Source organism: Marmota marmota, unplaced genomic scaffold (assembly GCF_001458135.2).
Source record: "Marmota marmota marmota unplaced genomic scaffold, marMar, whole genome shotgun sequence".
NCBI lineage: Eukaryota > Metazoa > Chordata > Mammalia > Rodentia > Sciuridae > Marmota > Marmota marmota.
In genome coordinates, this window is record NW_026000169.1 from 8,415,549 (window position 1) to 8,440,998 (window position 25,450).

A 25,450-nucleotide genomic window follows, 5' to 3' on the forward strand; every position below is an offset into this window, starting at 1 on the left:
TAGAGAGGACCATGGGCTGAAGGTCAGAAGGATCTGAACCATGCAGACATGTGTGTTCCAAGAGGCCATGAGCCTCCGTTCCCTCTGAGAGGAGTCATTACAGAAGGAGACTGTAGCACAATTGCAGGGATAGACTCGATGGAGGAATACAAGTACGTGGTTTAAAAGTGTAGACTTAGAGAAGTAGAAAATGCTGACTTAAATCATGTTCTAAATTATTCCAAGTTGACCTTGAAACTGGCCTCTGTCTACTAGGGAAAAAAGGAGCAATTTACTTGACAGTAGACTGTTACCCAGTAGGAGTTTTCATACTGGACTTGTTAGAACTGAAGGTATAAAAATTTACTTTTGTGAAAGAGGGTTGCAATCTTCCATAATAGCCATAGATTATTTTCCTCACTGTGTTACCATGAGAAAACCACATGAAGATTTCCCTAAGCTGTTTCATCTGCAGAATCCAAATTGTTCTTTTGTCATGAGATCTAAACTGGAATCAAGAAGTGAGGGTCAAAATAGGAGAATGGGGGTCAGAAAGACGGTGGAAAGAGATGGACATCATTACCCTAGTACATGTATGAAAACATGAATGGTGTGACTCTACTTTGTGTACAGCCAGAGACATGAAAAATTGTGCTCTATTTGCGTAATGTGAATTGAATTGCATTCTGCTGTCATATATAACTAATTAGAATAAATAAAATTAAAAAATTAAAAAGAAGAAGTGTGAAGGTCAATGAAAAGCTGAAAATTGCTGTGCAGCCCAGATCACACAAAGCAATGTATGAAAGTGCCTGTAAGCTGTCATACATTTATATAAAGAGTATATGTAGATTTAATCTAATTTAGTAATATTATAAATTAATATATATTATATTAAAATGAGATAGCACTGGCTGGGATTTTATTTATCTTGACTTTATTACATCTCTACACATTAAGGTTACTGTACTATTGTGCCTTTCAGGCTTTTCAAAAAAACATTTTAAATATTTTTATTTGGAAAAAGCCACAGTAATAGATAGTTTTTGAGCTAACCTTCATCAGACACCATTGAAATATTAGAAATGATAGTAAGGTCTTATATTTTAAAAGTTCACATAGAAGAGTGATCATTTATTCATTATATTGTGGACTAAGAAATGAAAATATTTAGGCTACATATACATAGCACAAAATTTATTCACAGTAAATCTTATCAGTTAATCCAGCAAAAGAAACTAGTACCATAAGAAAACAGTTGGCTAGTTCTCTGCCTCACACCCTGGTTTTCTTTGATTTATTATTTACACAATTCAAACCATTGGTGAAAGACTTAGGATGAGATTTCTAAGAAGGACCTGAAACAAATATTTTACATGCTTTCTTTAATTATATTGGATAATTTGCTTAAGTTCATTCTGCATTTTGGATATCTCCTTTATGATAATATATGGTTGACCATTATTAGAAGTAAAGAGAAAAGTTGAAGTACCTGGGTCAATAGTTGAAGAAAATTTCTCCAAATATAAAGAGAGGGAAAAATGAAATATACCATGAGTGTCAATGCATCAGATTGCCCTCAACACAAATTACAAATGTCACTAATTATCCAGTTTACTGATAATGCAAGGATCCAGGCAGTAGCATATATAGCATTCTTCCCTTTGGGAGACCTGAGACTGTTCTTGTATTGCCTAAGTGTCCCTTTTATTCCATATTAGCTTTTGTTCTGGTTTGGATTAACATGCAGGATTCTAAGCAAGGGAAGCATAATGTTGCTTGTCCACTATAACCGCTTTGGCTATAGACTCCTTAAGATTATACTGCATTAATTATTCAGCTATACAACAATCTCTCTATATAGATGACTACAAAGTTCTACCAATTTCATGTTTACTTACAGTAAGCCATCGGGAACGATCAGGCATATCCTGCCCACAGTGCCAAACTAAACTCAGCTAAAGATCAAATTGTCACATAATATTCATGCAGATTAAAGATTTTTACCAAATTAACAAGTATATATGAACTCGATAAATAGGAACGTTATCTCTTCTCTTACTTTAAATGGTATGCTTCATGAATCACTGATGTATCCCCTTCAAGAGACTAAGCTCAGATAACCTGTTTTGTCATTTGAAAGTAAAGTTATTCTTTCAGTGAGCCTGGGCCCATATCCAGATTGACAAGTCTATTATGAAAATTATGGTTTTGTTCTGGTAAGATTTGCCCAATAGTTGAGTAATTTATTCATTAGTGGTAAATTCTGTCTTTACAGTGCTATTAATTCAGATTCTTGGAATAACCCAGTGATGATGACCCTCACCAAAAGCAGATCCTTCACTTCATCCTATGCTGTTTCTGCAGCTAACCACGTAAAGGCTAAAAAGCCAAATCGACCAGGTTAGTAACTTATGAGGAAAAGAGTTTATACTCTAAATGCTCTGTCATGGAGTGACCAAGCTTTGAGTACATAAAAATATTATGAAGGGAAACTAAACTCAGATGTCTTTGGTTCAACTACTCTGTAAATTTCAATAACGGATTATTTATTTAAATTTCCACTTCATGTGATCATACAGATTCTTCAAGGTTGCTGTACCAGATTTTCTATCTTGAACTTATTTAGTAGGAAATCAGATCACCACTAAGGATAATTTCTTGAGCACCACCTTTTAAATGTCAGTTTTACTTTTAGCGTCTGTTAAACATAGATTACTTTTCAGGAATGTGCTGTATGTGTATTTGAGGAAATGCTTCATTTGCTATACATGAGCTATGACAAGGAATTTAGATATCACAATTAAGAATAATAGAGTTATAGGTAAGGAAATGAAATGAATTGGGGAAAGATTATCTTTTGGCAGAGCACTGAGCTATATCCTCAGTTCTTTTTTATTATGAGACAGGATCTCCCTAAGTTGCTGAGGGTCTTGCTAAATTGCTGAGGCTGCCCATGAACTTGTGATCCTTCTCCTTCAGCCTCCCAAGTTGATGGGATTACAGGCGTGCAACACTGAGCCCTGCAGGTTACCTCATTTGACTGGAGTGTGTGCTAGTCTGTCTCTGAATTGCTCTTTTCCTAGAATCCCAGATTCTAGGTGTATTTACTAGGGTGTTTACTCTGACATCGTCCTCTTATAGAATAACTAACTCCTAAGTTTTTACTGCTCTGTAGAAAACTTTAACAAGATTTTAGTTACTTCCTGCTTGGTTTCTTAATTTTCTCTTGAGCAGCTAAAGAATTCACCAAATGGTTCAAGGGAAAACTCTCCTTTCTTACTGGGATAGTAGACATTCAAATTATGACTGCCATGGGGGCCCCACTCTCCCAATATTTTATGTTGTCACCCTCATTTCTGCTAAAAGCTCTGCTGGCTTCCTTCCCTAATGTCTTCATGCCTCTGCCTACATTCTTAGTCTGTCTTGTTTTTTTGACACCAATTTTATTTTGATTTTACATTTTTTTTTGTATAATCGTTTTTGACTAAATGTGCAGAATAAAAATTAAATACTCTGATAATTACAGACATAGATACTAAATGTGAGTAAATGTTCTTTTTAGCAAAAGAGAGACCCAAACAATTGCATCACATGAAGTCCAATTCTATCACTGTTAATTTATTCAGAGGAATTATTGGCCACATTTGCAAAGATTTTTTTACTATAATTATTATTGCATGTTAGTTGAATAGATTAATGACTTTGTTACTTTTCCATACATGCATACATTATGTTTTGATCATATCTACCCCTCCCACTAGTACTCTCCCATACTTTCCCCTCTCTTTGTCTTGGTTCCCTTTCCCTTCTCTTTAAAGTCTCTGTTGTACTTTCATGTCATTTTTATTCTTTCCACATGAGAGAAAACATGCAGGACTTGTCTTTATGTGTCCAGCTCATTTTGCTTAACATGATGTGCTCTAGTTTCATCCATTCTCCAGCAAATCACCTGATTTCATCCTTCTTTATAGCTGAGTGATTCCTCATTGTGTATATATACATACCATATTTTCCTTATCTGTTCATCTGTTAATGGCTACCTAGGCTGATTCTATAACTTGACTGTTGTGAATAGTGCTGCAACACACATAAGTGTGCAGGTATGTCTTCAGTACACTGACTTCATTCCCTTCAGGTATACACCCAGGAGTGGTATAGCTCTATGATATAGTAGTTCTCATTTTAGATTTTTGAGGACTCTTCATACTGTTTTGCATAGTGGCTGTACTAGTTTCTATTCCCACAAACAGAGTATAAAGTTTCCTTTTTCCTTACATCCTCACCAGCGTTGTTTATTTTTTGTTCTTTTGATAGTTTGCCATTCTGACTGAAATGAGATGGAATCTCAATGAAACATTGATTTGCATTTCCCTGACAACTAAACGCGTTAAACATTTCCCCTATATTTATTGGACAATTGTGCTTCTTTTTTTTTTTAATGAGTGCATTTTAATTATACAGAATAATGAGTTTCATTGTGGCATATTCATACATGCAAATAACATACTTTGATCATATCCACCCCCAGTACCTCCCTTCCCTTACTCTTTCTGATCCCCTTCCTCTTCTGTAGTAGTCTCCCTGCTACTCTTGTATCTTTATTTTTTTTTTAACCTCAGTTCCACATATGAGGGAAAATAGGCAATATTTGTCTTTCTGTTTCCGCCTCATTTTGCCTAGCTCTATGATCTTCAGTTCTATCCATTTTCCTACAAATAATGTGACTTTGTTTTTCTTCATAGCTGAATAATACTTCTTTGTGTATGTTTACCACATTGTCTTTACCACACTCTTCTGTTGATGGGCACCTAGGCTGATTCCATAACTTGGCTTTTGTGATTAGTGCTGCAATAAACATGGGCTGCAGAAATCTCTATACTATACTGACTTTAATTCCTTCTGATATATACCAAGGAGTGGTATTCCTAGATCATATGGTATTTCTATTTTTATTTATTTTTTGAGAAACCTCTACATTGATTTTCATAATGGCTATAACAACTCACTTTCCCACCAATGGTCTATGACGGTTCCTTTTCCCCTGCAACTTCACCAGCCTTATTATTTTTGTTACTCTTGATGATAGCCATTCTGACTGGGATGAGATGGAATCTCTGTGTAGTTTTAATTTGTATTTCCCTGATGGCTGAAGAAGTTGAACATTTTTTCCTATATTTATTAGCTATTTGAACTTCTTTTGAGAAGTGTCCTTTCAAAACTTTTGCCCATTTTTTTGATTGGACCACTTGAACTTTTGTGGTTAAGCTTTTTGAGTTCTTTATATATTCTAGATATTAATCCTTTGTCAAATGAAGAGCTATCAGATTTTTTCCCATTTTGCATATTGGGACAACTTCTGTTGATTGTTTCCTTTGCTGTTCAGAAGTCTTTAATTTGTTATAATAAAGTTGTCAATTCTTGCTATTTCCTGAGCTATAGGAGTTCTAGATAGGAAATTATTGCCTGTACCAATATCTTGAATTCCGCTGTTTTCCTCTTGTTATTTCAAACTTTCAGGTTTTACATTAAGATCTTCGTTCCTTTGAGCTAATGTTTGTACAGGTTAAGAGATAGGGGTCTAATTTCTGTCTTCTCCATCAATATCTAGTTTTCCCAACACCACTTTTTCAAGAGTCTGTTTTTCCTCCATCATTTGTCTTTGGCACCTTTGTTGAGAATCTTATGGTTGTAGATACATGGGTTTATATTTTGAAATCAGGTATTGTGATGCCAGAAGCATTGCAATATTTGGCATATTTTTGTGCTTCGAAGTGAATTTTAGGATTGTTTTTTCTAGCTCTGTGAAGAATGTTATTGTCATTGGTATTTTGATGGGATTGCATTGCATCTCTAGATCCCTTCAGGTAGTTTAGCCATTTTAACAATATTGATTCTCTCAATCCATGAACATGGAGAAGTCTTTCCATCTTCTAGCTTAATTTCTTTCTTCAGTGTTTTATAATTTTCCTTATAGAGGTCTTTAACCTCCGTGTCTAGGTTTATTCTTAGCTATTTTATTTTTCATTTTGAAGCTGTTGTGAATCGGACTTTTTGCTGGTTTTTTTTTTTCTGTCTCAATGAGTTTATTGTTGGGGTATTAAGAAACCTCAGATAAGAAGCTGTGCTATGTGTCAAAATGCATTCTAATGTCATGTAAAACTAACTAGAACAAATTTTAAAAATACCAAAAAAAAAAGCTATTCATTTTTGTATGTTGATTTTGTATCCTGAAACTTTGTTGGCTGTTCTTCAGTTCTGAGGGTTGTTTTTTTTTTTTTTTTTTTTTATTCTTTGGGGTTTGCTAGGTATAGAATCATATCATCTGCAAACAGTCATAATTTGACTTCCTCCTCTACTATTTGTTTCTCCTTTATTTCTTTCTCTTGTCTCATTGCTGAAGTTTCCAGTAACATTTGAAAGAGTGCTGAGAGTGTTCACCCTTATCTTGTTTCTGCTTTTAGAGAAAATGTTTTTAATTTTCTCCATTTAGTTTGATATTAACAATGGGTTTGTCTTATATGGACTTTATTATATTGAGGTGTAATTCTTCTATACCTTGTTTATTCAGGATTTTATCATGAAGGGCTGTTGGATTTTGTTGAAGGCATTTTGTGTGTCTATTGAGATGTATTTTGTGCTTGATTTTGTTTATGTGGTATATTACATTGGTTGATGTGCATATGTTGAACCAACCTTGCATCCCTGGAATGAACCCCACTTGATTGTCATATAGTGTTTAATTTGATTTGCAAGTATTTTATTGAGAATTTTTGCATGTGTATTTATTAAGGATATTGTTTGGTAATTTTCTTTTTTTTTGTGGTATCTTTATCAGGTTTCATTGGAAGGGTACTACTGGCTTCATGGGATGAGTTTGGAAAAGTTCCTTCCTATTTTTATTTATTTATTTATTTATTTATTTTGCAATAGTTTAAGGAACATTGTTATAAGTTCTTTAAATGTCTGATAAAATTTAGCTGAGATGGTATCTGCTCCCGGGCATTTTTTTTGTTGGGAGACTTTTTATTATTGCTTTAATAATAACACTTCTTATTGAACTATTTAAGATTTTTTTGTTTGGTTGGTTGTTTGTTTTAATATTCTCTTGGGTTTGGTTTTCCTGGTACATAATGTACCTAGAAATTTGTCCATTTCTTCTAGACTTTCCAGTTTATTGACATATAATTTTCTAAAGAATTTCCTAGTATCTTATGAATTTCAGTGATATCTGTTGTTAAAATCCCCTTTTTAACCTCTCATCTTACTTACTTGAGTCTTCTCTCTCTTTGGTAGTTTGGCTAAGGGTTTGTCAATTTCGCTTATTTTTAAACTCATTGTTTCACTGATTCTTTGTATTGTCCTTTTAGTCTCTATTTCATTTATTTCTGCTCTGATCTTTATTATTTCTTTCCTTCCACTGACTTGGGGTTTGGTTTGTTCTTGTTTCTCTGATTTTGAGGTGTATCCTTAGGTAATTTATGTTACATCTCTGTTTTCCTTTCATTAATGATATTTGATTCTTTTCTAATTCTCCTTGACTTATCTATCCTTCTAGTGAGATTTAATCTTCTCATGCTCCTGTAGTTTTACTTATCTTTTTCTTTTATATGTAGGATTCCCTTAAGTATTTGCAGTGCTAGTTTTGTGGTCATAAATACCTTTAGTTTATGTTTATCTTGGAACATAAACTAAAATGCTGCTTTCACTGTACTGGTTCTGGTTATGTTGTTTCCATTTTTTTGATTCTAGGAATTTTTTTGTTTTGTTTTTTGGCAGTGCTGGGGATTGAACCCAGGGTCTTGTGCATGCAAGGCAAGCATTCTACCAACTGAGCTATATCCCCAGCCCCCTTGATTCTAGGAATTTTTAAAATTTCTTCCATGAATGACTGTTCATTCAAAATTGGGATTTTTTTTTTATTCTCCATGTATTTTTATATTTTGTTGTTGTGAATTTCTTCTTTCATTCCATTGTGATCTGGTAAGATGCAAGAAATTTTTTCAATAGTTTTCTATTTGTTAAGACTTGCCTTATGTGTCCAATTGGGAAAAGTTCTATGAGTTGACAAAAAGAATGTGCCTTCTGCCAGTATTGGTTGGAATATTCTGTGGATGTCTATTAAGTCCATGTTATCTGTAATGTAATCTGACTCTGATGTGTGTTTGTTGACTCTTTGTTTGGATGATCTATGAAAGTTGGGTATTGAAGTTGCCCACTATTATCATATTGAGGCCAAGCTCTCCCTTTGTGTCCTGTAGCATTTGTTTTGTGAAATTAGGTGCTCTTATGTTCAGTACATATTATGTATTTTTACAATTGTTAGATTTTCTTGATGACAGTCCCATTTAGGAGTAGATAGTGTCCTCTTTTTGCTCTTCTGACTAAACTTGGCTTGAAGTCGATTTTGTATGTAAGTACAGCTACTACTGCTTGCTTTCAAGTTTCATTTGTTTGAAATGTAATTCTTATGTTCTTTCACTTTCAATCTGTTGTATGTCTTTTGTCAGTGACGTAGGTTTCTTACAGGCAAATATTTGTTGAATCTTATTTTTTTAATCTATTCAGTCAGTCTGAGTCATTATTGGAAACTCAAGACCATTTATATTCAGGATTATTATTAAAAGGAATGTTCTAGTTTCTATCATTTTGTTGTTTTCCTTCTGTTGTTTCAAATAATCTGTTTGCTTCCCCTGACCCCCTTTGCCTTAGAGGCTTTTTTTTTTCTGCATTAATGATATTTGATTCTTTTCTAATTCTCCTTGGCTTATCTACCCTTCTAGTGAGATTTATTCTTTCTCATGATCTTGTGGTTTACTTATCTTTTTCTTTTGTATGTAGGATTACCTTAAGTATTTGTAGCAATGCTAGTTTTGTGGTCATAAATTCCTTTATGTTTACCTTGGAAGGTTTTTATTTCTTCTTTCATTCTGAAGAATAACTTTGCTGAATATAGTAATCTAGGTTGGCTAGTTTTTTTGTTTTGTTTTGTTTTCCAGAACTTGACATATATCATTCCATGCCCTCCCGACCTTTAGAGTTTCTGTTGAGAAATCTCATATTTTTCTGATGGCTTATCTTTATAAGTGACTTGGCACTTCTCTCTTGTAGTTTTTAACAGTACTCCTTTGTTCTGCACTTTTGGCAGTTTAACTATAATATGATGTGGAAAGGTTTTTTCCCTAGTCATTTATGTTTGAGGTTCTAAATGCCTCTGTTCCTGAATATCCATTTCTTTATTAGGATTTGGGAATTTTTCTGCTATTGTTTCATTGAATATGTTTTCTAGGCCCTTAGTTTATAGCTAATCTTCCTTTTTTTTCCTCCCAGTTTGTTTGGTCTTTTAATCGTGCCCCATATATATTTATGTTCCATTCATTATATCTTTTTTTTCCTTTATTATTGTCTATATGTATTACTTCATCAGTTTTGTCTTCAAGCCATGATTTTTTTTCTTCCTTTTGATCTAGTTTATTAGTGATCCTTTGAATTAAGGTTTTGTTTTTTTTTTAATTTTTTTTAAGTTGTAGATGAACACAATACCTTTATTTTATTTATTTATTTTTATGTGGTACTGACGATTGAACCCAGTGCCTCACACATGCTAGGCAAATGCTCTGTCACTGAGCTACAACCCCAGTCCTGAATTGAGGTTTTTATGTGACTTACTGAGCTTTTTATTTCCAAGATTAGTGTTTGCAAAATGTCTATTTCTATATTTGAGTCACTCTTTCATTGCCTACATTTTCTTCCTTAATTCATTGAGCTTTTTATTTTTACCATATTTGAAATGATTGATCATTTTTGAAATCATTCTTTTAAATTCTTTGCTGATCATTTTATTCACTTCAAATACCTTTGGAATCAATTATTAGAGAGTTAAGAACTTTCAGTCGAATCATTTTTCATATTTCTTTTGTTGCTGTGTCGAAATTTGTGCATCTGTTAGGATGGATATCTCTTTCACTTTTGTGTGAGAATTTTCTGAATGAGCCGTGTTCTCTTCAAGATGTGCCCTAGGTTATTGGTTTGTTGTGTGGTACTGAGGTTAATTGCGAATGAACTTTGTAGTGCTGTTCTCTTTGGTTCCTTTGACTGTAATTAATAGGTTTCAAAACTTTGCATACTATGTCAGAACCTGAGTGTCCCACTTTGTTTATAGGAATTTCAAGAGTGGAATCCTCTGGTAGATCAGGCAAGTGTATTGAAGACAGCAGAGTATGTGGCGTACACCCTCTGTAGTTACTCCTATAGTCTTGTCATAAGTGTGCAGTCAACATCAAAGACAAATAGATACATATGTACATATACAACTGAATACCTTTCCTAAAATGGTCACTTGTCTTTTCTCTAACTTTTAAGTTAGACCCTTTCAGGAAAGGTAGTCAGTTTTAGAGAAAACTTGTTGGTATAGAATCACAGCACTGTGTAATATTTTCTGCAGCATCCTAAAAGGATAGCCAACTTAACCTTGTGTGCCTGACAAATCTGAGAGAAGTAAAGACATTCTGAGAAAAGTAAAAAGTTTAACACCTATCAAATTTTCACTAAAGATATTTATGATAGACATATTGTAAAATGAAAAATATTAAAGAGAAAGTCTGAGACCTAATAAAAATGGTGATTTGAAAACCGTGGGTCAATCCAAACAAACCTGATATGCATAAATATTGTTTCCAGACTTGTGGTAGTTTTTTTTTTTTAATCTTAAGGACAGAATTAAAATATAGGACAATAACAATATGTAACTCAAGGATGAACTGTGAATTTCAGTGTTCTGTGTTCTTGTGTAGGTTAGGAAGGGGTTTAGAGAAGGAAAGTGAGGCAGATAATGGTCAAGTAATTTGCCTAAGACCATATGTTTAGTCTTCAATCCTTTCTTTTGTCCTAGTGATTTTATATTAGAAAGAAAACTTAAAAACAATTGATGTCATTTAAAATAAGGATTTTGTGGTTCTTTTTTTTTTCTGAATACAGATAATAAAGGATTTGGTTTCTTTTCTCTGTTTCTTCAGTTAGGTAATAAAATAAAAAATATCAACTAGCCCAATGTGATGAAAAGAAGAAGCTGAAAAGCCTGGTTAACTAGCCCAATGTGATGAAAAGAAGAAGCTGAAAAGCATGGTTAGGGCAGACACTGGAAAATAACAGAGCAAAGGATAAAGCATACTCTATCCTTTACTCCTGCTCCCCAAATGGAGAAGAAGGGACACAGTGTAAAAGGAAAAATAATGCCCACGTCATATACCATAAGGACTGAGGTAGAAGCAAAAGCCTCACCATAGCCAGAGTCTCCCTTCTTTCTTGCCATCAAGGGCATAAGGATCTCCCTTGGGATTACTTTGAAGGGGACTTTGCATTGTGGTGTTTTTAGCACAGAGCCATGTGTTTATCAAATAACCTTGCATCCCATGTGCACTGAATTCAATTTTTAAAAAAATCCCTGAAAGTCTGCCAAAAGGTAGAAAAACATCCATCAAGAATCAGTGCTGGAACTAGGTTGCAATTTTCCCGGGTCAGGTGGGTCCTTCTGATTTGAAACCCCCGTGTCCTAGCATGAACAGCATGCCTGGGTTGAGGGTGGTCAGGAGGAGTGCTGTGCTTGATGTGGTTTACTAGGATGTCACCTGGTTTTCAATGAACTATGTGGAAAGAGGCTGGGGAAAGCCCCTCATGGGGCAAAGAGTATAAGCAAATGTAATTCAATGATGTGTGAAGAGAGTTTGAGGAGGAAGTGTTAGAGCAATGGGCAATGAGGTGGGGAGGGAAAGCAAGCATGAAGTAAAACACAAGCAAGCTAAAAGATAAATGACCTGTTTTCAGAAGGGCTTAATGAATCTGTTCTTTGCACAAATCAAGTAAACAATATGTCCTCTAGCTCAGTCAATCAATGTTAATTTTAAGTAGCTGAAACACAAGAAATTATTATGCAGTCACTAATATAAAATAAATGGATGAAATCACAGAGGAGTCCTTTGATTAAAGCATAAAGCAGGAGATTTAAATGCAATTTGCATTTTCAATCTTGCTCCTCTTCTGTGAATCACTGACAATGGGAAGCTACCATGACGTCATTCTGCTTTTCAAATTCCTCTAATCCATAGTTGCTGCATCTTTCAAGTTTGACCTGTCATAATTAGTGCAGATATCTCTACACCGGTAGAGAAGACCAAGTTTTTCCTACAAAAATTTTGAAATAAAGGAAACAATTCTTTAGTTACATTTTGTGTTTTGGAAAAATATTAGGACTGGTCATTTCCTGTAGGCATGGAAAAGAGGCATGGATTTATCAGACAGGCTGGTTCCTTTCTTGTTCAATTAAACTGAGAGAGTTTTGTAGCACAAAACAGATGGATTCACTTAAAGAATTCCCCTGCGGTACTGTTTATCTTCTCCCTTTGATTACCCACAGTTCCTTATGTCTTGACCACATTTTCACATGCTCTCAATAGCAAGGAATTAAAGACTCACTCAAAGGAGTAACTATTTTAGACAATTTTTGTTGTTGTAGTTTTAAATTTTCTGTTTTAAGATAATTTTTTAAGTATTTCACATTAGGAAAATTTATATCATTGAAAGGCTTACATTTTAGAAGCTATGCCTTTTACTCCTGGAGTTTCTAAGAGTGATATAAAAGATGAAGAAAAATATATTTGAGAGAATGCACTTCACAAATGTTTGTATCTGTGTGAATGTGCAACATACAATTAAATGAGACCTAGAGGGGTTATGATATCCCTGTAACTTTAGACATGATTACATTTGAATTATCTTAGGAAATCTGTTTTCAAAGATTTGCAAAAGAAGGTTATTTCTCCCATTTCCTGAGAGAATCCCCTTCCTGTGTCAAAAATCATTTATTTATTCTTTTCTAGAAAGAAAAAAATTTTGGCAATCACAGGTTAAACATTCCTAATGTAACAATCCAAATTGGAGCATTTTAGATTTTGAATTTTTGGATTAGAGATACTCACCTGGTAACATCCATGTAAATATTCAAAAATCCCCCAAATTCTGAAATCCAAAACACTTCTTCTAGTCCTAGCATTTTAGGTAAGGGATACTTGATGTGTATGTACATTTCTCTTTGGGGGTGGGGGGGTGTATATTTTTTCCTGTGGAATTCCTAATCCTCTGGGTTTTTAAAATTTTAAGTAAATTTTATACCTTTATCTTTTCACCTACAAAATAAAATATCCTTGCTCCTTAGGGTTGTTGCCAAGACCCATGCTTTTAAAAGAGTTCAAAACATGTTAACTAAAGTACTATAAAAGTAAATTTGTTCTCCTCTGTTACAGATTTATTTAAGATTTCATCCCAGGAGTCTTAAAGTCTGCTTATTGGTTTAAATTTAGTTAAGTTCTAAGGTCCAAGAACCTTAATGGTTATATGAATTTTAAATGTGTATTTAAGAGTGAAATGTATGTGTCTGAGTCCGTCAGCTGGCAACTTCTAAAAATTAGCAAAGAAAAAAAAAATCACCATTCACATAAATTGCCTTCTGAAAAGCCATGTGTGGAGACATAAATGGAGAATGGTCCCATGGGCTTTGAACTGCCATTCTGGGGCATGGGGTGTAGGAGTGGTAGAGAATTGTGCCCAAACTCATAATTTGCTATCAAAATAATTAAGTGGCTGCCTAAAGAAGGTCTATCAGGAGTTTATTTTTTTAAGACATAGCAAATTAAAACACTGCCAGGGCCCTGCCCAACCCCCACCAGGCATGCAGAGCAGCCCCTCTGTGTTCATGTTCCCTGCCCCTTTTCTTCCTTTGTGCTAAGCTGACAGCCTCTGCCCTCCCCCTGATGAGTCCCTCTTTCTGGAACATGCTTTCCCCACACTCCCGTCTGAATATCTTCCTTACTTCAGCAGGCCTGTGTTTAGATTTTATGACCCACAGAGGTCTTTTCAGACTGTCTTCTCTAAAGAGCATTTCTCTCCTCTGTTCTCTACCCTCTATATTGCTGGTTCTTCATATCACTTGAAATTACATCCTTTTCCTTTTCTTTCTTGTTTATTGATTTTTATTTTGTTGTTTCTGCGTCCCTGGATAGTGGGAGCTCCATGACAGCAGGGGCTTCATTTTCTACCACTGTATCCTTGGAACAGGACACATAATAGGTATTTGTTAAGTGAGTGAATTGTTGAGATGCTTATTCAGTGCAGATACCTTGGTAACCTTTATATATCACCATACCAGGATTTAGCTCCTTTATGGTTACATGGCTTTTCTAAGATTATCTATGTTCTCTGTCTTAGTCCTCCGCGTAGTATAAATCAGACCACCCTTTTTCAACCTTTCTTTTTTTTTTTTTTTATCAGAGCCCACTTGTATGTACATTTGTAAATATGATAATGTGATATGTCAGTGGAGAAATGGAAAGTTTGGTGATTTAGAGCTTGGTGAAAAATATATTTCCTTTATTTCATAAATTTAAAATGTAACAATCATATTAGAATATTAAAAATTGAGTTTATTCTGGAGTTTTCATACAAAAACCTTTCTCTTTTTTTTCTTTTAATTTATAACCATTAATTATTTCATAGCACTCTGACAAACTCACTGGCAGTAAATGATGATATATTTGTTGGGAAGTTCTGAGTTAAAAATTTAATGAATTTTCTTTCAATTCAGGAATCCATGAAGCATTAAGGTCCGGTCAGTCAGTATCTTTGCTAAAATAGCTAAATCTTACTAGTTGAACTAGGAATCAGAATATAAACTATCAACCAAGTCACAAAAATCAGTACAAATGCTGGTAAGTGGATGGTGGATTTTTATTCTCCTTTGGATGGTTACAGATAGAAGCCTGAGCTAATAAAATGAACCACATTTTACTCAGACTAGCTGGGCTCACAGCATATCTCTACTTCCTAGAACTGTGACCCTGACAAGGCTTTTTAACCTCTTTTGGTCTAAGAGGTTTCACTTGTTCAGGATCAATGCAAAAGTTTGATAAGAATGAAGAATGGAAATAAATGTTAAGCAGAGGACTAGGAGGTTCCCCACACTTGAGCAAAGGAAAAATGAGATTTTTCATCTTTTAAAACAAAACAGAAAAATAATAGTGCCAAGAAGAAATATAAAAATAAATTGCAAAAACACTTCAGCAAGCTTAATATTCCTTTCAGTGGAGCAGAAAACCATTGGGTGTGACAAATCAAACTTTTGAGGGAACTGGATCTTGGAAACAAACCCTGTTCTAAGCCAGCTGCCAGTTAACCCCACACACACATGACGTAAAGTCCGTGGCTGTAAATTTCCCTGGAGCAGTGAGAAATAGAGAACAACTCAGGATGATTCCATTTCATGCCCCCTAGAGTAGGATGTTCAGCCATAAAAATCACGAAAAGCAGTAAGCACGTAGTCCTCTGGAAGGTACATGTTTGGTGTTTTGGTTTTTTCTTTTCGATTCCAAGCATAGGCCACCTTCTCTGTGTTCAGAGAGAGCAGCTTCAAAAAATATCCTCCTCCTCCAGCATCAATGCTTGCAAATCCAGGCCAGCATCCTGGAAAATTCTCAAAATCTAGAGAAAACACATGAGTGTGTGTGTCAGACACTCACATTTGAAATCTATGATTTAGGTCTAGTGTTTGATATGAAATGGGTCACATTAGATGTTTAAATGTTTTCTTCAAGAATTATTTTGATCAAAGCACCATTTCACATAAAAAGTTGCTGTTTTGCTGAAAATACAAATGGTTAATAAGGTTAATTGCTTCTCAAAAAATTTATCTCCTTTATTTTCAGAATTGCATGCCTAGCACACTGAGCTTAATGTTGAAAACAATAGTAAATCTGTCCCCGCTAAAAGCTTCTCAGCCTAAGAGAAAGCAAACAAACACAGGAGAAAAGTGTAATGGTTGTTTTCAAGTCAAAATGACAAGAAACAAAAATGGGAGGAAAAATATCCTTCTGTCCTGAAGTTACTCCAGGACACCAAGGCTTTAGCTGGACTTGCCAACATTGCCACCAATTTTTCATGATGATTCATTACTCTCATTTCATGCTGTGGAGACACCCCAACCACACACACTGTCTCCAGATGGTGGCATGGGGAGACCAACTCAGTGGCCTGAGTTTACACATGGCTGTTTTGAGTTTACTGGAGCAGGGTGAAGTGCAACAGTTGCACATTTGCATTTCAAAGACATTTGTTTAGTGACTTAATAACTTTCTTTCTCAGGTGCCCTCGCTAAAATTTCACCTCTTTCATCGCCCTGCTCCTCGCCTCTCCAAGGGACTCCAGCCAGCAGCCCTGTCAGCAAAATTTCCACAGTGCAGTTTCCAGAATCTGCTGACACAACTGCCAAACAAGGGCCAAGTTCTCACAGGGCCTTAACCTGTACTCAGAGTGCCCCTGACCTGTCCCCTCAGGTCCTGACTCCACCTGTTATATGTAGCAGGTAAGGATTTTGTGGTGTTAACTGAAGTCCAATAATAAAATCAATGACAATTTTCCTCCTCAGAATGCCACCTATCTATACAGTTTGGTGAAGGTTTGCCGAAAGAACAAGAAAGTGTAGGATGATATGATTTGTATTTAATAGACATGAAGAGAAACTGAATGTTTCAGTGATTTTCTGTTAATAGAAAGCTTAGACTCCATGCACTCCACACAGTTAATCTTTGGAGATGTCTCCAAATAATCTGTTGTTATTTTGTTACAAATAATAATGATTACAAAATAATAATAATTCTGTTACCAAATAATAATAATTTTGTCTGCAATTGATGGAGCATGCATAAAATATCTAATTGAAAAATTACACCAGCTAATCTGATATCATCTGACACTGGGTTGAAATGTGTTTTACTTGTTCTCATGGGAGTACTTTACATTGATATTAAAGATATTTTGTCTGCAGTTTGCATTTCTGATTTTAGCACTTTAAAAATGCATCAACAGTGTATGGAAAATTATGACTAGACACTAATAGTTCTCTGAGTGCTATTAAGCAATTGTTTGTACCACTCTGTCTTGTTGAAAAAGAATCATAAAAGATTATTTAGTAGAGGATAAGAAAAGAGAGTCTAACATGGCCAAAGTAATTACTTTATCAACATTATTACTAAGAAATTAATCCTACTGATTAATATATTTTTATTGTTCTTCATTAATAGCTTCAACTTCAATAATTGGTCTTAAATCATTAAATATTTTTTAAATATAAAATAGTTCAGTCTTTAAGTGTAATCATAAGGATGCCTTCATCAAAAATGATACTTCTAAGGTTAATGAGGAGAACAATTTGAATAAATTCGTAACATGTTGGTTTTCAAGTAGCAAATATTGGCTCATAGACCCAGATTTTATCAGTATATTCCATCTTAAGAACTAGCAACTGATAAGAAGTTTCACAAGTTCCATTTTCTAGATTTTGTTCATAAACTCTGTGACTTAGTCAGTTTCCATCTCTATGACAGAATACCTAACATAAATTAACTTAAAGGAGGAAAAGTTTAGTTTGGCTCACAGTTTCAGAAGTTTTGTTCAACGATTGCTTGACTTTAGTTGGTTTATGGCTTGTGGCATGGCAGTACATCATGGCAGAGAGCAGAGGGCAGAGGAAACTGCTCATCTCCTGGTGGCTGGGAAACAGGGGCAGAGAAAGAGATTCAGGTCCCAGTCCCTTCTAGGGCACACCCCACCCCAATGACCTAACTTCCTACCCAATCCCACCTCTTAGTGGTTCTAGTTCCTTCCAGTATTACCACCGGCAGTGATCAAGCTTTTAACACATGGGACTTTGAAATGTAAAGTATAGATCCAAACTAAAGCACTCTAGAAGTTAAATGAATGTCATTTATTTTATAATCTTTATTTTTACTTCTTAACTTTTTGCAAATATTTGTTAACAGGAAGTCAGTTTTGTGTGTTCTTTGGGTCGGGGCCGAGTTGAAAACTTAGTCTGCCATCTTAAAATGGTTCCTTCCTCTCTTTGTCAGCCACTTTTAATAAAATGATTTCTGAAGGACACTAACTTCCCCAAAACACATGTTCTGCAATAGAATGTCTAGGAGACACAGCATATTTCTCTGTTGGAGACCCTCAACATGAATCATCTTATTCAAAGCTCTGAGAAGTTGTGCTAAAAGAACACCTCTCAATTTTTATTTTATCCCTTGTGTTCTGAACTTTAACCACAAAGCCAGTTTCATTGGCTAGCACCCTATACTTGCCCAGGAATCTAATGTCAGACAGGACTAACTGAAGAAGCAGGATTTGTGGGTATGCTCTGGACCACAATGGAGCCCCTTAGAGCAGTCTGCATTGAGGACATCTGCTTCCAGCTTTTCCAGGGAGCCCTCCCACTCTGGACTCCAGACTTGTGGGAAATAAGCTGCCTAAAGAAAGGAGAGAGATGTTCAGGAAAGACCTTCCACCCATGGAGCTTTCCTCATCATAGCCTATTTTTTTGTGATCTTGGCGGGAAGAATGTAATGGGATTTTATAAAAGAGGTTTCAGAGAAAAACAAGGGGATTTCACTGTCTACTTGTTCAGTAATGTTTATAAATCCAGTAGTGTGTGTTTTATTTGTTTGGGCTTTATAAATCTATAATTCAAACCAGGTTTTATTATTTCCTTCAAGGCAGCCACCCATGTAGGCACAGAGAGCTCCAAAAACACACGACTAATTATTGTGGTTTCCCCTGCTGAACTCGAAGGGTTTGGCATTGAGTCCCAGTCTCTTGGCTGCTGTAATGTCTATGCAACAAGCCATTTTTTGGCACAGGAGCTGATATATTTGAACTCTAATTTCAGTATTACTTTTAGGTATTATCTTGCAATGAAAAATCTGTAAACTAATAAACTCTCCTTCTGCCAACCTGCATCTGAGAATTGAAGACCATCCATCAGTTGCATGTACTCCCTTTTTCTATTTATTCTCTCATTGTCTTTTGATTCCCTAAAGTAAAGTGATAGGATTTCATCCTTAAAAAAATGATTTTTATATAATGCTTTCTATTGACATTCAAGGGTTGACCAGTAAATTTACCTAGTATGAAGATATTCTCTAGCCAGAAAATGCTTTTCTTTATTCCACAGACATGCATAATGGGGAGAAAATGATGAGACATTTAAGATATTAAACAATAAACTCACTCATTTCTTTTTATTTGAGTGGTTAATCTGTAAATAACTAACAGACCAAAAAAAAGTCTTCTGAGACTCTTGGTAAGAGTCTTCCATAGAAGATCAATCATATTCTTCATCTTTTCTATAAATAGAAAAATAGAACTTAGTGGCAAAATTCAGAATTAAAATTTAATCATGAAGTGTCTCAAAAGGAAAAAGAGAGGACTCCATCTGCCCAATCATTTGGAGTTACTTTTTAACTAATAAAGCAAGAAAGTTGTTGAGAAAAGAAAAATGTATATCCCACATTTTTCAATGCCTTCTGCTGAGGGGCACCATTCACCTCCCAAGTGTTTTTTGATGTTCTTGGTCACCCACATGGTACAGCCCTGGTCCATCTTTCTCAACCAGCACCACATCTAGTCAACCATACATTCACTCATCACCAAAGTGTTTATCTCTTGGTTCATTTCCTTAGAGTCTAAACAGGTTACCGATTGTTCTTAAAAATGAATTCACTTTCATTTTTTTGGCAAAAATAAAAATACATGCTTTCTTAAAGTATCTGTAAAAATAAATCTAATACTGAAATTTTTAAGCAGGTACAAAGATATTCCATTGGAGAATATATTTTTGACCAAATACAAATCAGCCTCCCCAGAATCACTGCTATAAACAGTTGGCAGCCTATCCCAGTTTTCTCCAAATAATGTAACAAAATTTTACCACAGTTTTACCTCAAATATGGTCTAGACTGTAGAGAGAAGGAGAATGGGAGGCAGATAAAATTTCTAATCCCTCTGTTTATTATTCTCTCACAAAAACAAAAGCAGTAGACTGCCTGTTAGCATCCATGTATAAAACAAAATGAATTTTTCCATGACAAATAAGTAAAAGTAAAGAAATGTTATTGTAGATGTCTGTCTTTTGTTCTGTGGTACTGGGGATTAAAGCCAAGGCCTAGAACATACTAGGCAAGAGCTCTGCCACTGAGCTATATCCTCAGCCCTGTGTCTATCTCAGTGTACACAAAGATTGTGTATATGTTTGGTATTTTGAAAAGAGAAAGATATACTTATGACTGTTCCAATATTTCTCAGCTGTGGCAGACCATATTCCCAAGGGAATCCTGCTGATGGGCCCCTGGAGAGAGCTGGCACAACCACTCTGACACCAAGCAGAACAGGTAAATCATCGTTTTGGATCCTTTTCCACAAAATGGGAATTATCTTACTTCATTTCTTTTTCTGATCCAAAAGATAACCATTTTCCTGATTTTTTTTTTATTTGTAAATTTAAAAAGACAAGAAAGAAAATCAAAATTATTCATAACTCTACTATACAGATTTAATTATGGTAAAGTTTTGGTGCTAAGCTGTCCATAATGTTGCTATACAAATTGTGTGGTTTTTTTTTTAAGTGAGATTCTGTTTTACATAGTAATTAAAACTACATAAAAAATGGTATTTTGTTTATCCTGCTTTGTACATTGGAGAGTCATTCACTGTAGGTTCTCTTTAGAGAATACCATCGCAGACCCTGAGAAATTACCCTCCTTTTCTCACTGTAAACTTAAAGTGGGTTTTCCTTGAGGAGGTATTATGGAGAGGATAAGAAGATGGGTATTGCAGCCTGGTTCATACCCCAATTCTGCAACCTGCTTGCTGATAATCTAGATCTAGTTCCTTAACTGCAGAATACTAGAATACCAATAGTACCTACCACAAAGGACTAAGAAATTAGTTAAAGGAGATGAAACATTTATTACTTATTATAGCATCTGGTTCACCATAAGTAGTTAGTGTTTGCTGGTAATTACTATAATGATTATTTTTTATTTTTGTTCATACAGTCCTAAAAGTACACAAAGTTGGAAATGTCTATGAATTGTAGACTTTAGGGTAATAAAGCTATCTCATAATTATCAGCTATCTGTTCTAGCATTTCTTGGTAGCCACTCAATAAATATTGAGTGATGTAATTTTTCTATGATAATATTGTGCTATATACAAAGGGGAAGAGGCATAGGCAAGGAGAAACCAGTGGAAAATTCTCTGTGAAGTGCTTGTGGAGCACTATGAGGACTCAGAATACTTTACGTGTGTTCCTGATCTTCCTCTAATTCTACTGGGGGCTGATAGAATAAGGGAAATATTTCACCTTTGTGATCTCTTGAATGTGGCTTCTTCATTTTTTCTATAGATTCTGGAATTGAACCTTGTCAATTACATTTTCATACTGTACCTAAGTTTTCTTTTTTAGTACCAGGGATTGAACCCAGGGGAACTTAGTCACTCAGCCACATGCCCAGCCCTTTTGATTTTTTTATTTTAAGACTAGATTCATACAGTATCTAATTTTAACATGAAAGCAGATGCATGGGAAAGAAGAAAGATGAGTCCTTGGGAAAATTCTGTAAATATATTTCTGACTAGTTCAGGCTCTAGAACAACAGTCATTATTCACTTGCAATTTAAGAAAAAATCAGTTAGTATATGTATAAAGACACACAACAAACCTAGAATACATAAAGCAATCTTGACAAAGGAGAACAAAGTTTGAGGGAGGTACATTTCCCTTGACTTCAAGACTTAAGCTACAGTCATCAAGACAGTGTGGTACTGACCCAAGAGTCAGCAAGCATATCAAATGGACTAAACCAAAAATCATCAAATTAGACCCATACCTGCATGGTCATTTGATTTTTCTACAAAGATGTCAAGCAATCCAAATGTGTTTGGGAGGAAAATGAACTTTACCTTTTATCTCACACCATATAAAAATATTTTTTAAGTGGAGCACAGACCTAAACTTAAAAGCTGAAAATGATAAAGCTTCAGGAATAAAACAGGAACAAATCTTTGTGATTTTGGGGAAGACAGAGATTTTATAGACCAGGGAAATCACAAAAGAAACCAAAGCTAGACTTAATCAAAAACCAAGTATATAAACTCTATATAGAATCAGATTTCCCGAACTCAAATTCTAGTGGCAGAATTTATTGACTGTGAGCGTAAGCAATTTACTAATTTTTTCTGTTCCTCTGATTCATATCTGAAAAGTAGAGATAATAATAATACAATCCTATACTTGCCCCATGGGATTGTTGAGAAAATTAAATGTGTTTGTACAAATCAAATGCTATGAGCGGTACCTAGCACGTAGCAAGCACTTAGTAAACTTCATTCAGCTCCTAGAAAATTATTGGTCTCTTTGCCCCAGGAGCACGTCCTCTAGATACTTGGTATTTTCTGGTTAGTCATTCTATCAGTACAGTTTGTGGCAGTGGAGGAAGGAAGCCAAAGCCTCCTAAGAAATAAGATTGGATACATAGGGTCTGCCATGCGCCTAACCACATACCGTTGCTTCATGCTCTGTCCACCATTCCTAGGCGTGCAGCTCAATTTCTCCCACCTGAGTCACCATTCTAGAATTAGTGTATCAGTTAGCTACTTAGTGGTTTACTGTATTGGGAGAAAAAAAAGAGGAAACTGAAATATAAAGTCAGAGGATTTTTTAAAAATACAAAGTACTGATCTAAAAAATATTATTGAGGGATTATTGAATGTCACATAAATCACAGATTATATTTCCTATCTATTTTATTGGGGTAAAACCTGTCCTTTTCTTTCTTTATGATCCTGGTATGTGAGTACCTGAAAATAATATTCCCCTAAATGTTATGGCATATGGAGATGAATCTTAGGAAATTTTGTTACATGAGACCCCTTCCCCCATTGCAGGTCCCATGGTAAGCTGTTCTCTTTTCACTGCAGATGACACTGCCCAAGTTACCTCTGATTATGAAACCAATAACAACAGTGACAGCAGCGACATTGTACAGAATGAAGATGAGGCCGAATGCCCAACAGAGCCACTGAGGAAAACATCAGCTTGTGGCACCTACACTCCAGAGGCCATGATATTCCTGGTAGCTCCTTATCACTCAACTCATCCATTTACTTGAGAAACTGGCTTCAGTTACAGAGGAGATTGGCTTAGAAATAGTTCCCTGAATCATTAGATTTATAGATGCATCTCATTTGGACCCCACATGTTGTGGCCCTACCCTTCTGTATCAGTACAATTTCTCCAGCTGAGCCTATTGATCTCTTCATGGTTGTAATATTTGGTGGTAAAAAGTGCAAAGCATTTATCTTTATAAATAATTCTAGAGATTTCATACCCAATCAAGTAGTCTAAATCAGCACAGGAAAAATGAATTATGTCATTCAGTTAAATATTTTATAAAGAAATGAGGAAATACAGAAAGAGATTTTCTTAGTACATCTGCTGTTTTTTTTTTTTTTTCCTTTAGCACCTCCTTGATTTTAGAAGAAAGCTGCTATTTATTTTCCTTGTTCTAGTAAGGAAGATTTATATTGACACTTGCTAAGAGATCCTTAAATGATGACTTATTTTGTGTGTTTGAAGAGATTTATATAAGAAGGTTGGAAGCATATTTGAGTCAGATTAATTTGCGGGAGACAGCAAATGCTAGAAAATAATTGGTTGTCACATTATCATCATTTTTTTCCTATATTTAACACTTATATTTTAGAGTCAAATTTTCAGGTAAAATAGCATTTTCCTTATGTTTCTTTTCTTGGGGAGACGGCAGTAAATGTATGCTTATGACTTCCCTGAATAGGGTCAAGTCACAAAATGTCTTTTCATTTATATAGTGCATTTCCTCAGCAAATAGTAGGTCACATATTTAAATTAAAATACTTTAAAAATGCAGGGATTGGTATTCTACAGGATTAATGCTGATTTGAAGCATTGCTATGTATATTCAATTAATTAAAATCGGGGTGATTAGTGCCCCCTCCCCACTCATGGGTTTCTTTTGAGAGTCCAGTATAAGCCAGCAACCCTTATCCCATAAAAATTTATACAAGTGTAGAAAGAGATATGTTTGTATAAAATTTCAGAGTATTCTGAAGTCATTGAATCTTTATCAAAGAACCTTGCAGTAGACACAAAAGCAATTACTTTGACTTGTGAAATAATCATCCATGTTTTGCAGGTGTGATATGGAGCAGGGACAGGCAGGCACCTCACAATATAAGATTCACAGTCCAAAACCGCATTAGATGCTTTTCTCTTCACTCTGGGGCTAGTGTTTTACCCATCTTGATTTGTCATTGTTGTCTTTAAGATTCACTGTGAAGTTTTAGGCTAGTTGTTTCAGATAACTCAGTTGTTAATGGGATTCACCAAAGCATGAATTGTGTTGTAGAAATCTTCATATCATTAAAATAATTTAACCTTCATTATAGGACAAACCAATTCTTGCTCCTGAACCTCTAGTCATGGAGAACTTGGACTCAATTATGGAGCAGCTCAATAGTTGGAATTTTCCAATTTTTGATTTAGTGGAAAATATAGGAAGAAAATGTGGCCGTATCCTTAGTCAGGTAAGATTATTTATTCACACATATGACTTTGAATATCAGCCACACAATCCTTCAGTTGCTGAAAGCATTGTATTTTCTTGACATCTGTGGATAGGAATTATATGGACAAAGGAAGTATTTCTGTTTGTTGGTTTGTTTTTTCTGGTACCAGGGATTGAACCCAAGTGTGCTTAATCACTGAGTCACATTCCCAACCTGTTTGTTTATATTTTATTTAGAGAGAGGGGCTCATGAGTTGCTGAGGCTGACTTGAACTTTCAGTTCTCCTACCTCAGTCTCTCCAGCTGCTGGGATATGCCACAGCACCCAGCTCTGACAAAGGAAGTTTGAGGACACCACAATCTGTTGCATCTATGGCAGTGGGCTAACAAAAGAAATTGGAACTTCCATTGAGCAGAATACCATATTCTACAATTAAAGTTTTATGTACCTTTTAAAGATGAATTAGGGGAAGGAGGGTGGGGAATCATAAGCAAGATGGACACATTGATAAAATTCATAGAATTAAGCAAAATAATAGATGATCAAGCCCTCAAAGAAAATATCTATTGAGGGCTGGGGATGTGGCTCAAGTGGTAACATGCTCGCCTGGCATGCATAGGGCTCTGGGTTCAAACCTTAGCACCACATAAAAATAAAAAATAAAGATGTAAGAAATACATCGAATGTAGTTCTCTGTATTTGAACATCAAAAACACCTTTATCACAAGAAATATTGAAGGTGTAATGGTATTGTATAACAAATATTTTAGTATTGTTTCCTTTAAGGTATACTACTTTTGAAGTTTCCCAAATAAATGTTTGTTTTGCTGAGGGAGAAAGAAAACACACAGAAATTAAGAATTTGGACAGGTTTGTTTCAAAAACCAAAACAAAGTAATGAATTTGATGAAGTATCAAATACCTACCAAAATATACACAATGAAAGGGCATGATTCAGTAATTTATCAGCTTATTTTATATATAT

General features: G+C 35.0%; 1 protein-coding gene across 3 annotated transcripts in view; it reads left to right on the plus strand.

Annotated features, from left to right (window-relative positions):
• The window catches only part of Pde3a (phosphodiesterase 3A), a 323,995-nt gene that overhangs the window by 268,387 nt on the left and 30,158 nt on the right, over positions 1-25,450 (plus strand). For all 3 annotated transcript variants that reach the window (XM_048787271.1, XM_048787273.1, XM_048787272.1), the window contains 5 exons: positions 2,258-2,382; positions 16,168-16,387; positions 20,164-20,249; positions 22,840-22,994; positions 24,346-24,483. In XM_048787271.1, the coding sequence (XP_048643228.1) occupies positions 2,258-2,382; positions 16,168-16,387; positions 20,164-20,249; positions 22,840-22,994; positions 24,346-24,483 (724 nt within the window). The remainder of the gene's footprint in view (positions 1-2,257; positions 2,383-16,167; positions 16,388-20,163; positions 20,250-22,839; positions 22,995-24,345; positions 24,484-25,450) is intronic.